Raw genomic sequence first — 23758 nt, 5'->3', positions numbered from 1 at the left:
CATTTTCAAGAGAGGCAATCTGATCTGCAGTATTTCCAAATACTTCAGCAAAATTGTGAATCCTTTGTCAGAGCAATGACAAAGAAAACAACTTCATACCCTCCAACACTTCAGTCATTTCTATATATACTGTACACTATACTGTACAGTGTATTTTTTTTTCTGCAGCCAATTTAAATAAGAATAAATAAAAATTAACTCTCATTTTGACAAATTGTGATCAAATCTGGATAGACATTTACATGCAATGTCCAGTCTCACAAATCAGATACAGACTGGTATTTGCAACAAAATGTCTGGGTCAAATCACAATTATTGGCTGGCTGTTATCGTCCTGGTCAACCCGACGAACATCTCCAAAGATGACGAAAATCCCAAGGCCGGTGGCATTTACTAAAGTGATGAGGGAGAACACCGTGGCCCACGACAGCGTGACCTCAATCAGGTAACCTGACACGGAGACCAACACCAGTCCTGTTCACGCACCAGGGAAAATGACAAGAGAGATAATCTGAGATCAGTAGTAACAACAGAGAATTTACTTTTTCATGTACCAGATATAATAGTTAGTAAGTACATACAGTTCCTATATAAAACATTTAAATTAATAAACATTTTGGAAACATACCCATAAAAGCACCCAACATATTCATGAAACCTGTTGCAGAAAAGGAACACTGATTAAATGTCACATCTACAAATACTAAGATTAGCACAGTTTTATGACACTGAAATGTGGGCTGCTACAAACTTACCATAGATGGCACCGGCACATGATGGGGTGAGATCCTGGACATTCACAGACACTCCACTGAAACACAGTGAGACTCATTACATAATCAGCTAAATCTACAGCACATCCAATCAGGAAAACTCTGAATTACTCATTCACAACACTATACCATATATGACCGGAAATAAAGAATAAGTCTGGTGACATTCTATCTTTGTATTATTATCAGTACATCCAATGAAAAGACCAAAACAAAAAATAAGTAAATCCTTCTGACAAGTGTTATCCGTGTATCCAAAGCCTGATATATCTTTTCATTGTGGTCAAAAAAACCTATTCATCTATACATCAGTGAGCCCCACTGTTGCATTGGGTGACATGTTTCTTCATTACAATAAGGGCATTGTGGTTTATTTTGAGTCGATCCTACACGCACTATCCTGCTAAATACTTACTAGAGCACCAAATGTGTATTAATCCTCAGCTGAAAACAGTCCCCTGCATAAACACTATTTATTACTGCTTGAGTAATGTTAAAAATTATAATATAAAATAAATAAGATGATCCTAGATATTTATGTATTTTTAAATACATCTTCAGTAAGAACCAGTTTTTAAAAAGAAAACTCACATGGCTCACATTCACGATTATATGTGAATGTATAATATGTACAGCATTAAACGTTTTCTGTTTAGGCTCTGACCTCTTCACTCTCCACAAAGAAGCGCAAAGCTCAGAGCCACATTACTCACATACAACCTGAGGGAAGGTAGACTCAGAGCCTACAGGTGGTGTACGACGGGGCAGGAGGTGGTGTGAGTGACAGCATAGCTTTTAGGTGAGCCATGTGCCAGCAGCAAAGAGTGAGCAGGGCACTGAAGGCTTAAGTACACCACCACGATTGTACTGGTTTCAACATTGGTTTTTTTATGCCTGTCTCCTTTCTTTTTGTTCTACTGTAAAGCACTTTGAATCATTTGTGCTGTGTGCAAAGTTCTGTATAAAAAAAGTTGAATTGAGGGTAGGGAAGTCAGAAAGTATTGAGAGACGGAGTAATGCATTATTAGTTTTGGTCTTTTGATTGGAATTTGATGAATAATAGTGGTGGAAAGTAACTAAGTACATTTACTCAGGTGCTTTTTGGGTTAGGATTTACTTGAGTATTTCAATTTTATGCTACTTTCTACTTCTTTTTGGGAAGGGAAATATTGTACATTTTACTCCACTACATTTATCTGACAGCTATAGCTACAAGTTACTTTACAGATTAAGATTTTACAAATAAAACATGGGATCAATTCATAAAATATACATACTGTATTTAATGTATAGATTAAAATATCCAACAGTATTTAAAGTAGTTCCACGTCAATCAGTTGAAACATTAAAATGCTGCTTACGTATTAAAGCATCAGTAATAATATTCTAATTATCTGGTATCTAATGAAATAGCCTACACTATCTGAAATTATTAATACATAAGTACATTGTGCTGTTAATACTGTTGTACGTATGAAATCTTCATTGTAAGACTTTTTTAAGAGTATTTTTACCATAGCGGTATTTCACTTCTTCAAACACTGGCAATAACAGAAATATAAAATAATGTCTGTATTATCCTTTAAATATTGACTTAGCTTAATTTCACACACACATCTTTCTTTCATAACAATACTTGAGGTTGTTTAAACAGTTTAAACACACAGGCAAACTCATTTTAATAATCTAACATACCTGCTGGTGAAGGTTGACAAACCGATGGTAGCAGAGACGCAAATCACGGCAGAAGTAAATGTGACCGCTCCAGACAGAGGCATAATAAAAATACTAAATAAGAATAAGAAAAGACATATGAGATGTTTACAAAAGGCACAGTCCACAATCTAAAAGTAAATAGCAAGTAGTATTCACAACACAGGACTGGAACTTACTATCACTCTCAATTAGATTGAGCTTAGTATTCATTCAGAGCAATAAAGGTATAAAAACTTAGTCAAGTGTTTGATTCAGTTTGCTTACATCATTAATCTATAAGTCAATACATGAACCATACATGACTTTGTTTTTTATTTTATTTTTTACAAAAGGAATACACTTAACATAGCTCAAAATGTAACAATGGTTCACTGTACTTGTACATATTTTTCCCTGGGGAAACTTTAAGGCCTGTAATTACATGTTTGAAAAATTCCAACATGAACACCCCACCAGCTAGACAGGACAAACCTTTCACCACACAGACAACACACTTGTTCTCTAATCACACAACTATGGTGCACACTGAATGATTGTACAATCACAACGTGTTTTTCCACACTTACCTGCATTATCTTTCTAACGGATGCTACACGATATCCTACAGAAAAAAAATAAACGTATTTTTTAACATCAGTTCAACAAGTATAGTAACTAACCTAAAAAAAGATACCACAATAAAAGAAAAATGACTTGTTTGTTACCTTGTCTGATAAGAAAATCTGAAACATATCCTCCACCAAATGCTGATGGAATTGCAACTAGCCATGGAGTTACATTATATACACATTCCTGCAAAAATAGACATGTTGACAGGGGAAAAACTGACCAGTCTTCTTACTGAATTTAAATAATGTGGTAGTGACATGAATGTGTGTAAAGCCTGAAGTGTCAACATGGAACAATCTAGGTTACAGTTAAGCTGTTCTGTTTATTGGCTAAATAACAACATATAGTGGTGAAAACAAATACCTTGGCATGTGGAAATGATTCTTTAAAGTATGTTGGCAACCATGACAATAAAGTGTAGTTTGTGCTGCATATGCACATGTGAGCAAACACCATGGCCCTTAGGAAGAAAATTACAAAGACAGAGAGAAAGGTAGGGTTAGGCTGAAAACTCAAATAACCATGTAGTGATAAACGGTGAAGGATTAAAGAACAGCTGTACCAGATAGGTGGCTTCTTCAAAAGACTCTGCCAGCGTGTTCTTGACAAACTCCATTGTGAGTCTTTGTTTGTTTCTTTCCGCTTGGGAGCAACGTAACCTGAACCACACATTGTTTATTATATTAAGCTGTTGTATGTCACGGTGTTTATCATTTAGCAACACAGTACAAATAAGAGTCCACAGCCACACTAGCAGCTCTGTGACTTCAGCTGCTCAAAATGACAATGCTAATGCTGCTAGTGTGGCTAAAAACAGAGGCAGGGTCATTTAGCTGTACTTTTCATTTAGGACAGCAAAGTGACAACCTATGGTCACTTCATTATTCAGCGATACATGACTGACTGGTGTAGTTACTGTACCTTTTAAGAAAAACAGCCAAACAAAGAGTGCCCAGAGTCCGGACAAGATACCAATACTGTAGAACATGCTTTCCCAGCCGTACAGGTCCAGCATCAGGGACCCCATCCCACCAGCTAACAATGTTCTGAGAGAGCAACAAAAAGCAAAATTAAAAAGGTATTGTCAGAGATAGAGAGTGTATTTATCTGTGAATTGGTGTGTGTGTGAGAAACATACCCAAGATAGCTACCACTGTGCATGGTGCTCATTATAAACCCTCTCTGTTCTTCCACTACACGCTGTGAGCAAAGGCTGGCCAAAGACGGGAAAAAAATGCCTGTAAGGCATTATAAGACACAGAATTCATGTAATCAGTCACCTTTGGTAAATTGAATGCATTTATATTTCCTGCAGCACTGGCACATTTATTTAAAGAAATAGTTTGGACTTTCATATCTGCACATATATATATATATATATATATATGACATGAAAAATGTAAAGCCAGCAGCTGGTTAGCTTAGCTTAGCATAAGGACTGGAAACGGAGGAAACAGCTAGCATGGTTTTGTTAAAAAGCTCTCGTGTCTGTCAATTAGTGAGCTGTTGGTGTTGGTAGGTGGATTTGTTACCTTTGGAGAAAGCTAGGCTAGCTTTTTCCCTGTGTGTCCAGTCTTTATGCTAAGCAAACTAAGCGGCTGCCAGTTGTGGCTTCATATTTATTGTACAGACATGAGAGTAGTGACAATCTTCTCATCTAACTCTTTGCAAGAAAGTGAACAAGGGTATTTCCCAAAATGTTGAACCACTCCTTTAAGTGCTTATTTGAATAGAAATGTCACTAGTTCAATACTCACCCTGCAGTAGTCCCATAAGGAACCTGGCCATAGTCATGAGAGCGAGGGTGTGAGAGCCTAGCTGGGCCAGAAGAGGAGTGCCAGCTGTGATCAGAGCCCACGAGGCCGCAGATATGAACAGGACACGCTCTCCTCCCACTCTAATATAAGAACAAACAGTTAAATCCTGAAACTCTAAACCTAATTCAACAATAAATATTCCCTTGAAATTTCTAGCTCATTGTTTAAGGAGAGCCGTGTGAAGTCATGCTATTCTGTTTGACTATTTGAACTGCTTACTTGTCACTGGTGTGTCCTCCCAGGATCTGTGTCAAACAGTAACCCCAGAAGAAACCACCCAGAACCAGGCCAGAATCGATCTTGCTCCAGTGAAAAGAGGTTGCCATTGACACTGCACAGATTGGCATTGCCATCCTGGCACAGTAGAGGAGGCAGGTGCCCATAAACAGCGTCAGGGTCCATTTTTGAGACAGAGGTCTGTGAGCATGAAGGGAAACAGTTTCTGCTTAATGACATGGATCAAAATAACTGTAACTAACAACAGAGCAGTAACCAGGTGTGTAGTCAATGTTAATAAAACAAGAAGAAGAAGGAGAGTCAGCCATGCTAGCTGCTCTGTGAACCAGGAAAATACATCCTTACAACTGTTTGCAGTTAGTCTTATAATGATTTAGAGCTTTAAAATCATTGTTTCTACACCATAGGTACATATATGTTATTAAATGTTGAATATTAACTTTTGTTATACTATTTCACATGAACTCTATTACAAACTTATACATCATGCAATGTTCTCTGTGACGGAAAGGGCAGTCACCCCACCCGGATTTGGTACCCGGTACCAAACATGGAACTTGACCACAACGTCAAAGAGCCAGAGCTAGTTGGTATGGCAGTCACAGCGTATGCTCAACCTAGTGACGGTGGTCCGTTACATTCTCATTAGCATTAAGTATACAAAATAACAATTTGGGGCATAAAAAACACATTTTTAATTTCAGTGACCATGACTTTAATAAATCAACTGCATTGTAGTAACAGATTGTACCATATAAATTTAAAACAAAGAAAGATCCATCTGACGGTGGTGACACAGAGCTGATGGTGGTGGCAGTAGCCTATTAATTGGTCCTTCTCTTTTGCGGTGTATGTCAGCCCAAACTGTTCTGTCGGGTGTATTAGGAGAAATTTCTTAAGAAGAACAATTTATGTTTTTAGACATTGCATTATAGTAAGAAAATACTGTAGAACTACAGTATGTGTTGAAGAAACAAAGGGGAAATGATGTAGTATTAATAGATGTCAGCGAAACATTACAAGCCATGTTACTATTTATTATGATCATACATAGTATTCAAGCCTCCTTTGTGAATGATTTGGATGTTTCTGTCAACACCGTATGTGTTACCACCGTCTAACATGAAACCTGATGGTGTTGACATCTGACAGTGGTGACAAAAACATACTTATTAACATGACACGAGTGACATCTGGGAGCAATCTTGTTTTCCCTCTGTTGCTAGCTACCTCTAGCCTTTACAAAAAATGCAGGTTTGTATGTCATAATTTAAAATAATACTTTCTATACAAAAGAGACGGTGTTGACACATTATGGTTGTGACATTAGTAACATCCATAAATATGTCAACAAATAATAAGTACATTTAAAATTAGTTTTTCCTCCTTTTAATCAAATTGAAATTAAATCTCTTGTCTGAGGACAATGGATTTTGTGGGTACTGAGCTGTCAAAAATCATACAATTTATATTTTTTGAAATAAGTAGCCTATATGAAAATAAACTAATATGCAGAAGACCCTGAGATAATCAACCCTGGTTGTTTTAAATAAGAAAATGTTATTCATTTTCAATGGAATTAGCAGTTTTCTAAGTGGGATAATGTTTGTGCCAAAATCAGTGAAATAATATAATCGAGGAAAAACGATTATTGCGTCGCATTGCGTTTCAATGATGCTCTCGTTTTGTCTTGTCTTCATTTAAAGCAGGGTGCGAACTACAGAAGAGCCATGGAGACATTGGTTCCTCTTATAAGCCACCTGCTCCCCTATAAAAGTGATTTGTGAAATTTTGGAGGGGTCTCTAAAATAGGCTATTGACAATATGCTATTTATGCAGTGCATTTCCATTTTTCTGATCGTCTTCATCATCATGAGTAAACTCATGCATGTGGATATTTCATCACTAATTTGCTGTAGACCTTCAAATAATATAATTATTGTAAATGCTGCAAATAAACTTACCTAATTCACTGTAATAAAAGATACTGATGCACGGCCTGCATACTATTCTTGTCGTCGCGCCTTCGAATCCTGGTGGTCCAATATCATAAACTTCACTCCATTCAACTTCATTATAGGTTAGGTATAGGTTGCGTGAAAACAGCCTCTCGTCGCTCCTCGCTCGCCCCTTTTGGTTTCGGCCCAACACCCTTTCTTACTCCCACCACACCCATTAATATAAGCCTTAATCACCAGCTCCCCTGAAAGCCACGGTATCGTTCACACTGCCTAAAAGCCCAAACTCACACTCAGCCAGGCTGTGGCATCTTTAACTCGAGCAAAGATGACGTGGGTTAGCTAACTAAGCTTATTATAATTTGTTAGTCAACATTACTATCTTAAGCCTAGGGCAGAATAGCCTACTCTTTACACTTTTTCCTCTAAGCATAGGTTAACAAATTACATATTATTTATACTATTATTTGTTTAAAGTCCCTGCATCTCCTGACAGAACACCACGGCTCAATTCGTAACGACTTGATGTCAACCTAAGTCGTTTATCGGTCACCTGCTAAAACCCCACCTCCACACACAAGCCCAATACGCCCCCAAGCAGTCCACCTGGGGGGAAACACTGCATTGCTGTTTTCCTCTGCTCTAACATGCCGTTTAAAGTTGATAATGTTGGATTAGGCTACTATACTTGACCTGATGGGATATTTAGGATTTTTGGGGCAATATCTATATAATAATTTAAAAAACATTAAACATTAGATTTTAAAGGTTCAACAAATGCATGATGTTTCCTAAATCCATGAATAATTATGTTAAATTATCCTGATCTATCCACAATAGCCTAATCCTGTTTATTACCCATATCCAGCCGCCCCTAGACTGTGATGATAAGAAGGCAATATGTTGTTAAACATTAACACAAAGCTTTTTAGGAACTGCAGGACAGTGCAGCCTATAAACTAAACTTTAAATCTAAAATCTTGTGCACTCTTACCTGGGCCACAGGTTTTGGTCTTCTTGCTCTTCTTCAGTAGAATTTGTGGCTGTGTAAACCTTAGGATCCAAGCCATTCCTATCTCCTGATGTGTGCTTTTCAGCCATTCAGACAACAGTGGTGTCTTCTCAGTGATCAGTGCAACTCTCTGGCACTCAGAGGTGCTTCAGCTATATCTCACTTCCTCAAGTAGAGGGGCCAAACAGGTAAAACTTGTTTGAACAAAACTACAAAAAATTTGCACCGGCTTGTGTTTAGCAAGATTGACCTTTTACAGGGTACAAAATTTACATATTGCCTCTATAAATAACAGAGTGAGAGAGAGTGTATTTGTTGTTTCAAGTATTTGGTTTTTAAAACCATCATTAAGTAAAATCAGGCCATAAAATCTGCATACTTGCACACTCAACTCAGAAAATGGAATAACAACTCTTGTATGGTTCACAAAAGTTTTGTTTATTTTAATAATTGCAAATCTGATCTTAAAAATGTTGAATAATAAAAGGGATGTGAGCTCTCTGGGACTCAGTATTCGTCAAAGCCAATATCTATAAAGACAACCTTAAAAGAAATTAAGGATGGACAACTAGCAGCAAGTTTTTTATATATATATATATATATATATATATATATATATTAAACAAACCAAACAAGCACAAGTGCCTTTTCCCATTTTAAAAAAAAGAAGATACACTTGCATGCAGTTAAAGTAAAAATACTAACAGCTTTAAAAGTGACTAAATGAACAGTGAGGCCTGTTCAGATTCTAAATGTCGCTGTTGATCATTGTTATTTATTACCAAAACAAAGCCAATTAACAAAAGAATTCATTCCAGTGTGAAAAGATTTTAAATTTTCAAAGTTGTTGTAATTGGCCCCACCATTTATTAGCATTTCTTGACCGAAGGATCTGATTTTTTTTTTTTCCAAGCATCAATGGGATTTGCAGAACATGATCCTAACTGCAACGCTTTGTAACATCAAAACAAACATAACCACATGGCGCATGCTGAGGGCGGAGCATACTGTAGCTTAGAAAAGGCCTTGAGGGGCTAAACTCAGTCAGAAAGCCATCTCTGATTTCAACCCGTCAGTCAGGACATATTTCATCCTCTCAAACGCACATGTGAAATTATAATTTTGCAGGGCAGTTCATCCCGTAGACGTATTGTAAAAGGTACAATCAGATTTCAAGGCGAAGAAAGCAAGTTGCTGATTCTATAGCAAATCTGCAAACAATACAAAATGAAATCATAAAATATTACATCAATTAAAAGTCCATTGCATTAATAAAGTGTATCTTGCCATTTAATTGAAAAATACTCGCATTTTGTGTATTAAATGTATAATTTAAAAACTTATTTCTTGCAGTGTGTGCACTCAACCCAAACATATCGTCACTGAAAAAAGGGCAATCGCGTTTCAAAGATTACACCTTTACAGTCAAACTCCTCTTGGTTTAGGGGATCTTAGCTTTTGACTCCACACACGGCAAAGTATTAATACTTTTTCATACCACTATCTCCCTTTCTGGCTAAATGAAGTCTTGGTGGGGAAAATGGTCACAATAAATAATACAACTGGCTTAGGCTTAAGAAAGGAAAAATATAAAACAGCAATTTTAATTTTGTTGTCTCCGAGATCTATCTAAAAATCCAGGATAAGTATTTATCTGTCGATTTGCAAATACAGCAATTTACAGTTTGCACAATGAGTTAAGTCTTAACTCTCATGAATGAAACATGAAAAAAAAATAAAATAAAAAAAAATAAACAACGTAGCATTTGTTTATACATATATGTTACCTGGTTGTCACACAGTCACTGACTGATTATAAATTAAGGGGACATGGAAGGTGGTTGTTCTTGTCTATTATGTTCACTTGGGGTCCTCAATGGTGCCCGTGCTAAGGTCAGTCATTTTGGGATATTTCACCTTCTTCTGGTCCAGCTCATTCTGCGCCCACAGCAGTAACTTCAGGAGTTTAGCCAGTTTGGGCGTTGACTCCCTGTTTTCATAGTCCAGCACAGCTTGGTTCACCTCGCTCCATACCTATGCATAAATGAAATAAACTAATTTAATATTTAATCATTCATCGCCTGCATTCACTCTGATTCTTGATGTGGACACACAGTCTGAAACACCTCAACAACAAGCAAGAATTTAGAAGCCTGTTTCCACTAAGGGTGCTTTCACTCTTAACCGGTTTGGTTCAGTTCAAACCCTTGTGCTTTTGCCCATTTGGTCCAGTCTGGTGTAAAAGTTGTCAATTGATCTCTGGTGCAGATTGAACAACACTGAGAGGGAGGGTCTTGCTCCAACATTAAAGGTTCTTTTATTGGCACTACCACACACACACACACACACAGAGCAAAGTCGGAGAAGCCACGGTGGAGACAGTGAAGTGAACCAGGTCAAGTGAAGATAACTCCAATATTACTTGAGTTGACAACAACTACGCTCGTTACTGTAAGTACGTGCAATAAAACCTTTGCAGGTAAAAAGCCTAAACACTTGTTCAACAAGCATCAACATGTAAACAGCGATATTTTAATCTGCTCGGTCTGCAGTCTCTCATCCACCACCAATATGTTTTACACAAGCACAGCTCGATCGCTGTGCAAGGTTAAACAAAAACTGGCTGTATCTAGTCTGATTTGCTTAGTTTGCTGCTGGCTGAGACAAACCAGCCACAGGAAGAAGGACTGATACTGACTGTTTTTCATTCTTTCTAAACTTCCCTCAGTATTTTGATGTCAGGAAAATTATTTATTCTGGTTTCCAGTGAGATACTGAGTTTATATCAGGGAAATTAATCAAATTTAATTTTCAATTACAATTTTGGCTTCAAATGATTACGAAAACAAGTTAATCGAGATAAAACAATGATTGCGCCACATTCCGTTTCGCAATGATGCTCTACAGCGGTCGTTCCCTAAACACCCAAACTCACTCTCAGCCAGGCTGAAGTTTAGTTCAGCTCAAGCCAAGATGACCGGGGATTATAACTACTATAACTTCTTAGTAAACATACGAAATTTTACACTTAAGACTTTTCTTCTACTCATGGCTTAACGAATCACATATAATTTATACTTTCTTCCTCACCATTGGTTTAAGTCACTGCATCTCCCGACAGAACACAACAGTTAACTGTTGTCTAATCAAGAAGTTAACCTGTCACCTGCTAAGCCTTAGTGTTACTTTCATCAGACGAAACTAAACGAAATATATTTGTCAACGACCTTTTTTTCCGTGACTAAAACAAGACGATGACGAGACGGTGACAATGTACTTAAACACTGACTGTGACTATCTTAACATGCAATATTGTTCCCAAAAAATGACGAGACTAAAATGTAATTCATAAAATAAAAACATTAATAAAATCTCTTTCTTTCTGTATGATGAGGAGACAAAATATTACTGGTCATATTTTCCTCTACTAAATTTTCACTTGAACAGTGATTATTCAGTGATTTTTTTTAAAAACACTACGAACTTGAAACAGCATATCAAGGCTAACCACCTGGGAATTGAAGTAAGTTAATGTCTCCTTTGCAATAAAAAAGAGAACAAAGCTAACTTTCAAATTTTACAAAACATTATCTATGTGAGATGAGTGAAATAAAGACAAAAATGATTGGTTAGAGCAGATTGACCAAAATACTACTCAAAATTACACTAATGAGATAGAAAAGACTAAAAGATGGTTAATGACTAAAATATCCAGACTTTTAGTAAACTAAAACTTGATTTAAAAAAAATAGTAATAATAAGTATACAGTGGACTAAATATGACAAAAACTAACAAGGACATTTGACACAGGACTAAGACTAAATTTTACAACGACTGACAAAATTAACACTACTAAGCCCACCCACACATGGAACACCTCGGCAGCCCAACCGCTCACCCTAAGAAGTCAACCTAGGGCAAACACTGCGTTGCTGTCATCTTCTTTCCTCTAAAACGCTGTTTAAAGTAAATAATATTGGATTACTATGTTATTTTTAATGGCCAATTTGGGATTTGGGGGGCAATGCATAGGCCTATATTAAAAGAGTTCAACAAATGCATGAAGTTTCCTAAGTCAATTAGTAATCATCCCAAATAATCGTGATTAGGATTTTTTCCATAATCAAGCAGCCCTAGTTTATATAATGACTTTGATATTGTAAAGATTACTGTTGCTGCTCTAGAAACAACAGTTATATTTAAAATATTCAATTCTTACCCTGTTCTGAATGTATTATTTTTTTAATAACATTTTTTAAAAGCAATTATTTTGTAATGAAAAAGAAAGGAGTATCAATACTACAAGTAGTATTAATAAAATCACAACAATACCCATCCCTTGTCTCAATCAGCTTTGTATTTTCACAGTAGATTGGTGATTTTTTTGATTATTTCAAAAGATAATGTACTATTAAATAATTTGCTGAACTGTTCAGGAAGCAATTTTATAATAAACACAACAACATGTAGTGACATCAGCATGTGAAGGCGGGGATTTTCTCAGATCAGCAATAGAAAGAAACACCACTGCTTGTATCCTGTTCTGTGTACTATAGTAGTTCATCAATTCCATTAAAAAGTGTTTTATATAACGATCCCACAATAATATCCCCGATAGTGTTGCTGTACAAGATGCTTCTTTTCTGTCCTGTCTCTGTCATAATGACCACATGTGGTCAATTTGCAGACAAAACTGCTGATAAAACATCATGGTTACAGCTTTTGGGTTTATATGTAAAACGTTACTGTGAACATGACACAGACCAGAACTAAAAAGACACAGGACCTAGGATACAAATAGGGGAGAGAAACATTTTGTAATATTACAGAGGATAAAACGTGACTTTTTTTCCAAATGTACTGAACTTCAGGTGTGAAAGCTCCCTAAAATTGCCTCCCACGTCTCTAATTTTTTCCGTGATTCAAATCACGAGATGAAACAGTGAAGTGAAACGAAATAACAGTTCAGTCTGGTTATCAGGCTAGCATCTACCTTTTGCCGCTGCATCATGTTGAGCAGGTCTCCAAAGGGCGACTCTTCTGGGTTGTCAAAGGCCAGAAGGGCTAGTGTTCTCTCCATCTCTGTCAGACACTCACGGCTCTCCTCCCCTTGCTCGGCCAGCTGTGTCTGGGCAAACTCCAGCGCTGACTCAGTCTCCCTTAGCCTGATTAACTCAATCAAATGTTGCTGCTGCAAAAGCGGAAATGAAGTACAAGCAGTGAATGTTGAAAATCAAGCTTTATCCAGTATCACAATATTTTCCTATTTAACCAGACCGAAAGATAACAAAGAACATAATTTCATCAGGTACAACGGAATCCTTTGTTTTACATTCTGGTTAGGGAGGGGGTTAAATGTTTATTCACATTTTAACAGTTCTCACTTAGGCTGGGCAATGTGGTCAAAAACTGTTATCATGACAAAAAAAAATTTATTTCAGCCTATATCGATAATTATCACGTTAATTTAGCTGATTTTTGCACCTGAGTGAAAGTTGAACAAACAAGACGGTTAATTGTGGTTTTAAACTATTTTTTATGGTCAGAACATGAAAAACACTTGATGCTAAACAGTTGATCACTTAAAAAATCTGAGGTAGAACATTCAAAACAATTATAAAATCTTTTTTCAACAAATATACATTAGTAAAATATTTTTTAAGTCCCTTGTCCCTCAGCAAAAAATATCTGGATAAAAAAATTAAGTGCTTATTCATTCATGATTCAAATGAATAAAATCAAACATTTATTGAACATTTGCTATATTGTTATTGAGGAAAATTATATCAGGATAATTATGATTATTGTTTTATTGCCCAGCCCTAACTTTCACTACACTTCAATAGTGTTTCTGTGCCTTATTCTCACTGCTGTTAAGAAAAGATTTGTTATTGTTCATTTCTAAAGTCTGTGAAGTTCACCCCATAAATCTGAGGCTAACATCCGCTGTCTACAACTAACATGATCTGCATAATTTGGTTCCAGCTACTTTCCAGTTCACAGTGGCGCATACTAAAAATCAGAACTACTGACAGCGATTACAAAGGTATATGTAAATGTACCTGCAGATGAAAATACAAGTATCGATTGGTGTCAAGCAGCTCTGGGTGTAGGCTGTTGATGAGTGCAATAGCTTCCTGAATCTGTCCCTTCAGGATCATCTCTCTAATCTTTATCCTTTCATCCAAGGAGTCCAGGTCCACACTTGGCTCGATCCCAGACTCCATCCGAAACTTCTCCGCAGCCTCTTTGAATCCCTCTTGGAACATGTGAAAGAGATACAGCAGGATAGTTATGAATAATGTCTTTTGACTTGCACAAGTCGTTTTAAGCTCACAATCACTGTCGTCAAGCTGCATGCCTCACCTGTCACCAGGTAGTTCATAATGAGCCGATTCATGTCCGCCCTCTGTATATGAACATTGTTTAATTTGTCCATCCACTCTTCTTTTGTGATGTCTTCTGGCTTTTCAGCATAACTCATCATTGGGATTCTGGATTTTTGGAAATACAGTGAAATGTGAGCAAGACTGACACAGCTTGGTCACAGTTTGTACCTACATGAACGTTACAGCCGCACAGAGACCCATATTAAGGATTAAGCGAAAATAAGGAAAACAAACGCTAAACACAAATTAATATCAAAACAATAGACACGATATGTATGTACTTGAATAGCGTTTGAGCGCCTGCTATCACTGATAAAAAATCATTTGGAAATTCTTCGAGGCTTCCAAAACAAACCCATTTCCTTCTGGGCAACAGCCATGGCTAGTTAGCAGACTGTTTACTCAACTTACCGTGCAAACACAAGGTCCGGGCGGCGATGATCCTTTCTTACAGGTGTGAGAATCAATAATCAAACAAAAATGCGAAGCCCTCTCTGTGCGTTAAGAAGAATAAAACTGTAAAACTGCGGGTACACAGTCAAGCTTTTCGCGGCTAGCTAACTAACCAAGCTAATGTGATAATCTCGCGATAGGTCAGTCAGTCCTACGAGCTCTTCGATTGGACGACGACGGTGACATCACGGTTGCCGAGGAACAACAGTCAGTGCAGCGAACCGGTGAAATCCAATCTGAGATTTTTTTTTTTATCGATATTATATATCTGTTAAGTTAAGGCGAGACACCACTGTCCAAAATCATAATTTTGCTTTAATCTGTGAATTTTCAGATTCCATTTTGCAACTATTATTACCATAGGGCCTACTTTCGTAAAATACATAAACAATCTGGAATAATATACATTTAAGCATTATTATTTGCCTGTTATACCCAGTCTGTTAACCGCAGGCCGCTTAAAATGCATATTTGTTAACATTTTCCATGTAAAAGTTCAAGTGGTCTTTTTAGAGCACAATGTTGGCTACTTCATATATCACATATCTATCATGATTTTACACAGCGAGCCAGAGATTTTTTAAAAATGTCTTTTATCATACTCATTTTATGCAGTATTTTGTCTGTAAACGTGGGGGGGAAATAGTCCATAATCCACATGACTGGTATATTTTGAATCAATCCATGAAAAAATTATATTTTGATAAAGCATTCTGTAAATGTTTGGCCTTTTGGTATATTATCACAATAAATAAAAAAGATCCATCTGACCCCTACCAATATGCTGGAAAATGGATTTGTGATATGCAAATCAGCACACATTTAATGAGGTACTTGCTCATTTGCATATTAAAAATAAAAAAATACATAAAATTGTAATTCAAAAAAGCTTGTATTTGTGTAGGTATCCATTTAGCTTGGGAAGTTTCATTGTGGTATGAGTAACAAATCCAGATGCTTCCATGCAGGTCATGAGGGTTCAGGGAATGGTTTGATGAGGATGTAAATAGTACGAAGGCGTATTATGTTATATATATTATAAGTCATAGGTAACAAATAAATTAGAGAGGCAGGGAGAGGGCATTATTTAGAGAAAGGATTTCTGAAATTCAAGTACTAAACTTGAAAACGATATTCTCTGAGATTAAAGTGATAAATTTATCTATAATGTCCCTAATATACTGTCTTACAGCCCTAAGAAAACAGTGTGAAAAAACAAATCTGGATCCATTTTCAAAGTCTGATCTAAATTGATTCCTCACAGATTTTGAGATGTTTCGCTGTGAAACATGTAAAAAAATTTTACTTTTTTTCCATCTTTGAAAACAGGTTAAAAAAGAGAAGGTTTTGGCAGGTGAAAATAGTTTTTTGTCAGGATCATGTGTTTGTTGTTGTAATACTCACTTCAGCCTTAAGAGGCTGACATGTGCCACAACCCCCTGTTTTAAACAGGACTAAAATCATTCATGTTTTAAGTTTTAATTTCTCCATACACTCTAAACATAATGTAGGTTACATATGTTGTGTATTAGCTAGTTACGTAACATTACTGTCATATGCTTCTTTTTGCTTGAAATGTATTTTAATCTGCTCTTCACCTGAAAGAAAACATGCTTTTAGTCCCATTTAGAACATTGAGTAGTGATGCACTTCAGCCTCTTGTGTCTGAAATTAATATTACAACCACAAACACTTAATAAAATGATTATGACAGAAATTAAATTCAGCCACGGAAATCATCACAGATGACAAAAGGTAAGGTTAGAGAATGACATTGTGGTTACAGTTAATTTAAAGGAAACTTTAGCTGCAGGTCTGTGATGGATCTATCTTTTGGAAGAATGATGTTCAATCCTTCATTAAAATGTTACATAAATATACTGTTAAACCAAAGTGTGTGCTTAAAGGAGGAGTTAAAATAAATAATGTAATATGTATGGGAGTTATGACAGTGTGAGGGTTTCTTACCTATATGTCAGTGGAGTCTAGCAGAAGTGGGGGATTGTAATTGCCCTATGAATAAATAATAGCAATATTGATTTTTCATGGCAGACATTTGACATTGCAGGGAAATAAACACATGGAACTAATAAAACTTAATCATGGCTGTGGTGGCTGTGGTATAACCTTAGCTATTGCATATTAATTATTCTCTGTTTGGTTTAAGGAACAAAATAGTGTCTTTTGGGGGCCCCTGGATGGCTCATGGCCCCGAGGGATCTGCCCTGCTTTCTCTGTGGATTATCCAGACATGACACCCCAGTTCGTAGATTGCGTAGACTGTATATAGATTGTCCCAAAGAGTTGGTCAGGTGTTTGACAACAGCTGAAACATTAGACACACAGATGGTTGATGTCAGGATTGAATCATCCGCCCAGTATTATACAGAGAAAAGATTTGTTTCTGTGGGAACACGCACAGACGACATCACTTAGGATTCCATGTTTCCTTTCGGTGGCAATAACTGTGGCTTGAATCGCTTCCACATCTCAAATTAGCACATCCTCTTTTAGGACAGGCAACATTCAACTGGTGAAGGAATGTGGTTGATTCCAATGTTGGTCTCAATTTCGTGTAGGCATATTTTCTGTATTCTGTAATCAGTGCAGGCCTTAGATATGTTCAAGTGTCCCCTTAAGCCATGAAAGTGACAGTGAGCCAACATGCACCGTACCAATACCAGGACACTGAAACCAAAGCAGCTAAATGGAAATGTTAAAAATATTATCTCTCAAGCCCTAATGCAGAGGTCATGTGTAAAATCAGTTATGCAGTCATGCATTTGGCAAAAGACTAGAAACCCAACATATAGAACACTTCAACATACACTTATTCCCTTTCTGGTGGAAAGTTAAATCAGAAAATTGATAAGACTCTAATGTCAGTGACAGTAAATCTTAAGCTGGTTAGCCTAGCATAAAGACTAGAAACAGGGAAATGACTGGCTCTGTCAAATGGCAACAAAATCTCTATCTCTAAAGTTCACCTTGTTTGTTTAGTAGTTAAAAAATGTAAGCTGTTAATTGGTCTTTATGGGCAGTGATGTGCTGGACTATTTCTCAGGGCCAAGATATAGTTTGACACACATACCCACTTTGAGTTCAGTTTGTTTACAGATTATAGAAAATATGTAAAACAGAGCGTTGGTTGTGGGTAGTATTTATCTTCTTGTCTAATTACTCTCCAACAGAAAGCGAATAAGGATATTTCCCATAATGTGGGACTTTTGCTTTTAGTCCTCTAATCACTTAAGTGGTCTTAAATAACCATGTGACAGTTTCTGTGACTGTATAAGCAAAACGTTGCTTTCTTCCTGCCGTGCTTGACGGTGTAATAGGTGCACGCCTCTGCATCCAGGACCAGCATCCTCTCCCCATCATCCCAGTCCGTTTGTGCACGCGCACGTCGGGTCGCCAAGGGGTGTTTGGGGGCGGAGCCTGCGTACTGCTGCAGCTGTCCATGGTTGCGTAGTGGGAGCCAGAGAGGGTCCGGGTACGTGCGAGATGCAGCCATAGTCACGCTACACTGTCTAAAATTATATCCTCCTGGGATCGTTCGTTTTGCAGCGCATCAGAGCCGACTGAAAGGTGAGCCTGTAACGTGCATTTCGATCTTTTATTTTTACTCGAAAAACTGCCCCTCGCCCTTGAAAATTACTGCTGACGATACATCCCTGCCTTGCATGAAGTACAGGCCAGGAAGCAAACCAACATGGATGCTGTGCGCTATAGCAGTGCTGATGAGGATGCTTGCACGTAGATTATGCTTCTAGCATCGAAATCACAGAATCTAATCCTTCTTATAGACACATTAACAACGGGATGCGATTCGCATCAGAGGGAAATTTGACACCCTGCTTGTCAAAACAGACCGTTTTTGGTAAAAAAAATATTAAATTGAGCTGTAAGGCTTCAAATGTACCAGTGGCTATTCATTTATGTCATGATGACACCCATTTGGAACCAGCTATATTCTTAGGAATGGCTTTATCTTTTTTCTCTTGCAGCATGGTTGATTGTATGGATGTCAGTTACTGATTTACAGCAGCAGAGACAGTCAGTAGTCCAAGATGTCACAGATACAGTAGGCTATTATTGACATCATTGATGCCAATTTCACTGAAAAATTGTAGAAATTGAATTAGAGCAGCAAAATATAAGAAATCCAGTGTGTTGCCCCCGTCGCTTGTTAACTTATTTTCCCTATATTTCAAACACAGCTGTGTGTTTCCACGTATAGCTTGTGCAGGACATTTAATCTAGACAGCCCAGCTGTTGCCTGCAGTCAGGAGGCTTCAATCACACAGGCCTCTCTTTAGTTAAAGGCCTTTTTTAACAGATGTATATCATGATAAACAGGCTGTCTTAATAAAGCAGGTCTGGTTCCCTAGGTTTGACATTGCACACAGCCCCAAGCAGTGCGTTTAGTTTTCTGTTTCTGTGCCCAGCTTGTGGACGTGAGGCATCATGACTGAGCAACAGAGGCAGCGCTCTCTGTCCACCGCTGGTGAGTCTCTCTACCACGTGTTGGGAGTTGAGAAGGTGGCCACGACGGATGACATTAAGAGATCTTACAGGTGAGGCTTCCCTCTCTTACCTGACGTAATTAGCACAGACCACTGCTTGTTTTTATTTTATTGTCTCTCGTTTCGTTTTTTGCCTACTTTCTACACAGGAAACTGGCGTTGAAGTTCCACCCTGACAAGAATCCTGACAATCCAGAGGCATCCGATAAGTTCAAGGAGATCAACAACGCCCATGCGATTCTGAATGACCCCACAAAACGTAATATTTATGACAAGTATGGTTCTCTGGGACTATATGTAGCTGAGCAGTTTGGAGAGGAGAATGTCAACACTTACTTTGTCCTTTCAAGCTGGTGGGCAAAGGTAAGACTGAGATACGGCTTAGGCCCATTACTGTTTGCTCTGTGATTCATTTTTATTGGTTATACTTTTCTTATTTTGTGCTCACACACTGACTGCTCACTTCCGCTGCTTGCCTGCAGGCTCTGTTTGTATTCTGCGGCCTGGCCACCGGCTGCTACTTCTGTTGCTGCCTGTGTTGCTGCTGTAACTGCTGCTGTGGAAAATGTAAACCACGGCCTCGGGAAGGACAGGAACAGGAATTTTACGTGTCCCCTGAGGACCTGGAGGCTCAGCTGCAATCTGATGAGAGAGGTGAGACTGAATCACCTGAGTCCCATTTTGAATATTAGGGTTACTAACAGGAGGAGGGAGGGGGGCTCAATGCAAACACTGAAATATGTTGTTTCTGTTTGTCAAGCAGAGGCTGGGGGTGACCCTATAATGCTGCAACCATCAGCAACAGAGACAACCCAGTTAACATCGGATGGGCACTACTCCTACCACACTGACACCGGCTTTAACTAACCCTCCGTTCCCATCAATCCTGGCCTGCGGTCCTGCCTGCTTCCCTGCTCCACTTCAGTGAGATGAAAGAAAGGGGCAATCCATCTTTCCATTACCGAAAGACAACTAATGCGGAGGAGAGGGACTAGTAAGCATGGCCCATGAAAGGAACTAATAACATCACACCCCTTACACCCCTCCCTGATTGGTCCACAACTTATTTCCCCCAGTACGAGAAGAAAAGAGAAACAACTAAATTGTTTCCTTTTTATTTCTTCTTTTGTATTTCTTGGCCTTTAACCACACATGTCGCCTGCCATACTTTCCCTCTCCCATATTTTGCATCATGGTGTAGCATGCACTGTTTATAAAACATGGTCTCCAAATTTTATTTTATCTTTAGCTGCATTTTTACTTTGCAATACTCATAAAGTGAGTGCATATGTATGTGCAATATGTTCAAATGAGGACAATTCACAAGGAGGGGGAGGAGGAGAAGGTTGGGGTAAAGTTTACGTGATATTTTATGCTAAAGGGAAGGAGAGCCATGGCTCAGGGAGGTGCTGGTTAGAGAGGTGTGTTTATTTGCTGAGGTGGTCAGTGCCATCATTAAAGAGCAGATTTTACTTCTTGTTTGCAATCAATTCTGTTTTTGTTGAAAATGCCACCTGCCGTCATCAGACCTACAGAACATCTTTGGCACTGTGTTTGTGTATCTTTAGTGTGCTCCCCTGAGTGTTTTTAACATGACTTGTTGTTGAGGTTGTTAAGGCACAAAGCTTTATTTGCAGACTTTACTTCATGAATGCCTGCTGACGTGACATTTCTACCTTAGTTATTAATTAGAATTGGCTTTTCATTCCTCTGCCTCAGCTTTATTTCAGTCCATTCTTCCTGTTTTTCCTCCAGCTCTGAACACATCATCGTGACAGTTATTTTCAAGGTAACTTTTACTTTGGTTGATAATTTCTTGCATTATGCATCTCTTGTGGCACGTTTCAGCCCTGGTGGATTAGTTATGATGTTATGATTTTATGTTGATGTGTTGTTTTCAGCCAAACATTGTTTTTTTCATGTCAGGAGTTACATCAGATTTAATAAAAAATGTTAAAATTGAATTCATAGATTAAAAAACTATGCTTTTAAAGGAATATTCATAATTGACAATTGTAGTTTTTCATTAGTGGAGGAAATTTTATTTTAATATGGTAAAGCATCGAGGTTACTGGTATAATATGATGAATTTCTGCTGTCTGCTCTTTTTTATTTGTTTGTTTGTTTATACCAATTGAGGCTGAAAGATATTAATTTCATCCAATTTTTGCAGTTTTTTTGTTTACTTATTGATTGTGCTATATGAAGCCAAGGAGCTCCAGGTAATGCAGCTGGCTCTGATCAGAGCTGTTTATAGGTGGAAAAATCAGACCTCTAGCAGCAGCAGCAGCAGCCCTGGTTCAGAGGGTGACATGTTTTTAACTCTGAGCTGTCTTGAATATGTTAAGTAGTTAATGTGATGTAGAAAAACATGTTACACTCGTCATAGCTGGGAAATAAAACTGACATCCACGTGAGAATATTTTAGATAGGGAGGAATATGACTTCCATTATGTTTTTAGTCCTGTGTTTTGAACTGAAGTCTGATGACTCTGACATCTTGTCCAATGCTGTGATCGTTTATCATTGTTGACTTTTTTGAATCCATGTAGAGTAAGAAGCTTATAAGGCATATCTTCTGTGAACCAGTGCTACAGGCAGCTCCAAGTAAAATTACTCTAGATTTTTCATACTACTGAATTTGCAAACATTGCCACACATTTGCAAATTGCCATAAATTGCCATGAACATCTTTGCCACTGGTTATGTGTTTCAATGGTTTACAATTGGTGAGCCCCTGTTGCCCACCCTCTGCTATTAATGGTATGGATGTTGACCTCTGTGGCCCTTGTATGATGTTTCCTGTAACCCTTGATGAAGCATAGGTGTTCCTGTCATGGCTTTTTCATTGAGATACTGAAAAATGCTACTGTAAATTGTTCTAAGTTGAATGCACTGTGTGTTTAAAAAAACTATAATGGATCAATGATCAGGAAATGACTCCATAAAAAGACAACATAGTATATAGTGTAACTATAGTGAAATGGTTATATGATGCATTTTTGGGAATTTTATTTATTTCATACTTTGTCATGTTTCAAATGATGATTGGCTATAATTTCAACTGGTATGGTGTTGTAATGTAACCATTAAATTTAGCAAGGAATGGTTTAATGGTTAAGGTCGCTTGTACATACACTTGTCGCATATAAAGTATAAACCTTAACGTTTATGTTGTAGCATGGTAATTGTGTGTGTGGAGGAAAACAAGTGGATCATTGATCTGATTTGCTGTTGTTGAATAAATGTTCCTGAACAATGTGTCTTTCTCAAGGTATTTCATGTGAGGATAATAACTACATGGCGTAGTTCGTGTAACACTCTCAGTTTATACAGTTTGGAGAAGGTTCAGATCTGACAATGACTTGAGTTCAACACAAAATTACATACAAAGTAAGACAAAAGACATCCAAATTGGTGGCAAGAAGCATGGGGCATGCACATTTGCACATAAACATACAACCCAGTCTGCCATGGATTTAAAACAAATATTAAACAATTCGCAACATAATAATTAAGTAATCAAATTACAACGATATAACACAATTCATCCATCCATCCATCCATCCATCATCAACCGCTTATCCTGCACACAGGGTCACGGGGGGCTGGAGCTAATCCCAGCTGACATCGGGCAAAAGGCAGGGTACACCCTGGACAGGTCGCCAGTCCATCGCAGGGCCACGCATAGACAGACAACCACTCACGCTCACACTCACACCTAAGGACTATTTAGGGTCACCAATTAACGTAGTCCGCATGTCTTTGGATAGTGGGAGGAAGCCGGAGCACCCGGAGAGAACCCACGCAGACACGGGGAGAACATGCAAACTCCACACAGAAAGGCCGGGGTAATAAATAACTTAATTAGCTTGTGCAAACAAGAAAGACTAACATTTCAACACTACTGTGCCTTGCATCAGAGTCAAAATGGGCACAGACATAAGGCAAACACATGTATTGTCAACCTAGGAGAGTATACAATTGTCATTCAATATTTGGTTGAACAGGATTTCAAATCTATTGCATAATGGATCCAAGGCTGGGACTTGCCATAGCCAACATCCAAGTGCCACACCCTGTACAGTATAATCACATCAGAAATAAAAGAACGCAGATGTATCTTAAAGTTACAAAGTTAGAAGTGTAAAAAGTACAAGTATGCATCCATCAAGTGTAATAAATTAGAGGAAACATCTTAATTAAGCCAAAAGGCTCCAATGTGTTAAGAGTGTGAAACCAGTGTGCCTCAATGTACACGGACCCT

At 37.8% G+C, this 23758-nt stretch overlaps 3 protein-coding genes across 4 annotated transcripts; 1 reads left to right on the top strand and 2 right to left on the bottom strand.

Moving 5' to 3' along the window:
• Positions 1 to 236: 236 nt before the first annotated feature.
• On the bottom strand, positions 237 to 8211 carry LOC123974664 (solute carrier family 17 member 9-like). The gene is made up of 13 exons (XM_046055500.1): positions 8105 to 8211; positions 5135 to 5332; positions 4856 to 4995; positions 4237 to 4336; positions 4003 to 4144; positions 3661 to 3740; positions 3462 to 3558; positions 3194 to 3281; positions 3049 to 3090; positions 2469 to 2577; positions 756 to 811; positions 629 to 658; positions 237 to 474 (listed from the first exon to the last, which is right to left on the bottom strand). The coding sequence occupies exons 1-13, from the start codon at positions 8209 to 8211 to the stop codon at positions 302 to 304; spliced, it is 1362 nt and encodes a 453-aa protein (XP_045911456.1). The 3' UTR covers positions 237 to 301.
• A 328-nt stretch (positions 8212 to 8539) lies between these two features.
• LOC123975866 (glucose-induced degradation protein 8-B homolog) lies at positions 8540 to 15124 on the bottom strand. Its single transcript, XM_046057652.1, has 5 exons — positions 14924 to 15124; positions 14490 to 14617; positions 14186 to 14382; positions 13117 to 13314; positions 8540 to 10156 (listed from the first exon to the last, which is right to left on the bottom strand). Exons 2-5 carry the CDS (start codon positions 14608 to 14610, stop codon positions 9983 to 9985), a joined length of 690 nt encoding a protein of 229 aa, XP_045913608.1. The 5' UTR covers positions 14611 to 14617; positions 14924 to 15124; the 3' UTR covers positions 8540 to 9982.
• A 3256-nt stretch (positions 15125 to 18380) lies between these two features.
• dnajc5aa (DnaJ (Hsp40) homolog, subfamily C, member 5aa) lies at positions 18381 to 22752 on the top strand. Of its 2 annotated transcripts, none has more exons than XM_046057684.1 (5): positions 18381 to 18553; positions 19414 to 19542; positions 19641 to 19854; positions 19974 to 20145; positions 20255 to 22752. In XM_046057684.1, exons 2-5 carry the CDS (start codon positions 19433 to 19435, stop codon positions 20356 to 20358), a joined length of 600 nt encoding a protein of 199 aa, XP_045913640.1. In that variant the 5' UTR covers positions 18381 to 18553; positions 19414 to 19432; the 3' UTR covers positions 20359 to 22752. The 2 variants fall into 2 exon arrangements, with proteins under 2 accessions (XP_045913640.1, XP_045913639.1); XM_046057683.1 differs by having other exon boundaries at positions 20252 to 22752.
• The last annotated feature ends 1006 nt before the right edge of the window (positions 22753 to 23758 follow it).

Source organism: Micropterus dolomieu, linkage group LG08, assembly GCF_021292245.1.
Source record: "Micropterus dolomieu isolate WLL.071019.BEF.003 ecotype Adirondacks linkage group LG08, ASM2129224v1, whole genome shotgun sequence".
Lineage (NCBI taxonomy): Eukaryota > Metazoa > Chordata > Actinopteri > Centrarchiformes > Centrarchidae > Micropterus > Micropterus dolomieu.
The sequence above is the reverse complement of the archived record's forward strand: the minus strand, read 5'-3'. Positions and strand labels throughout refer to the sequence as shown.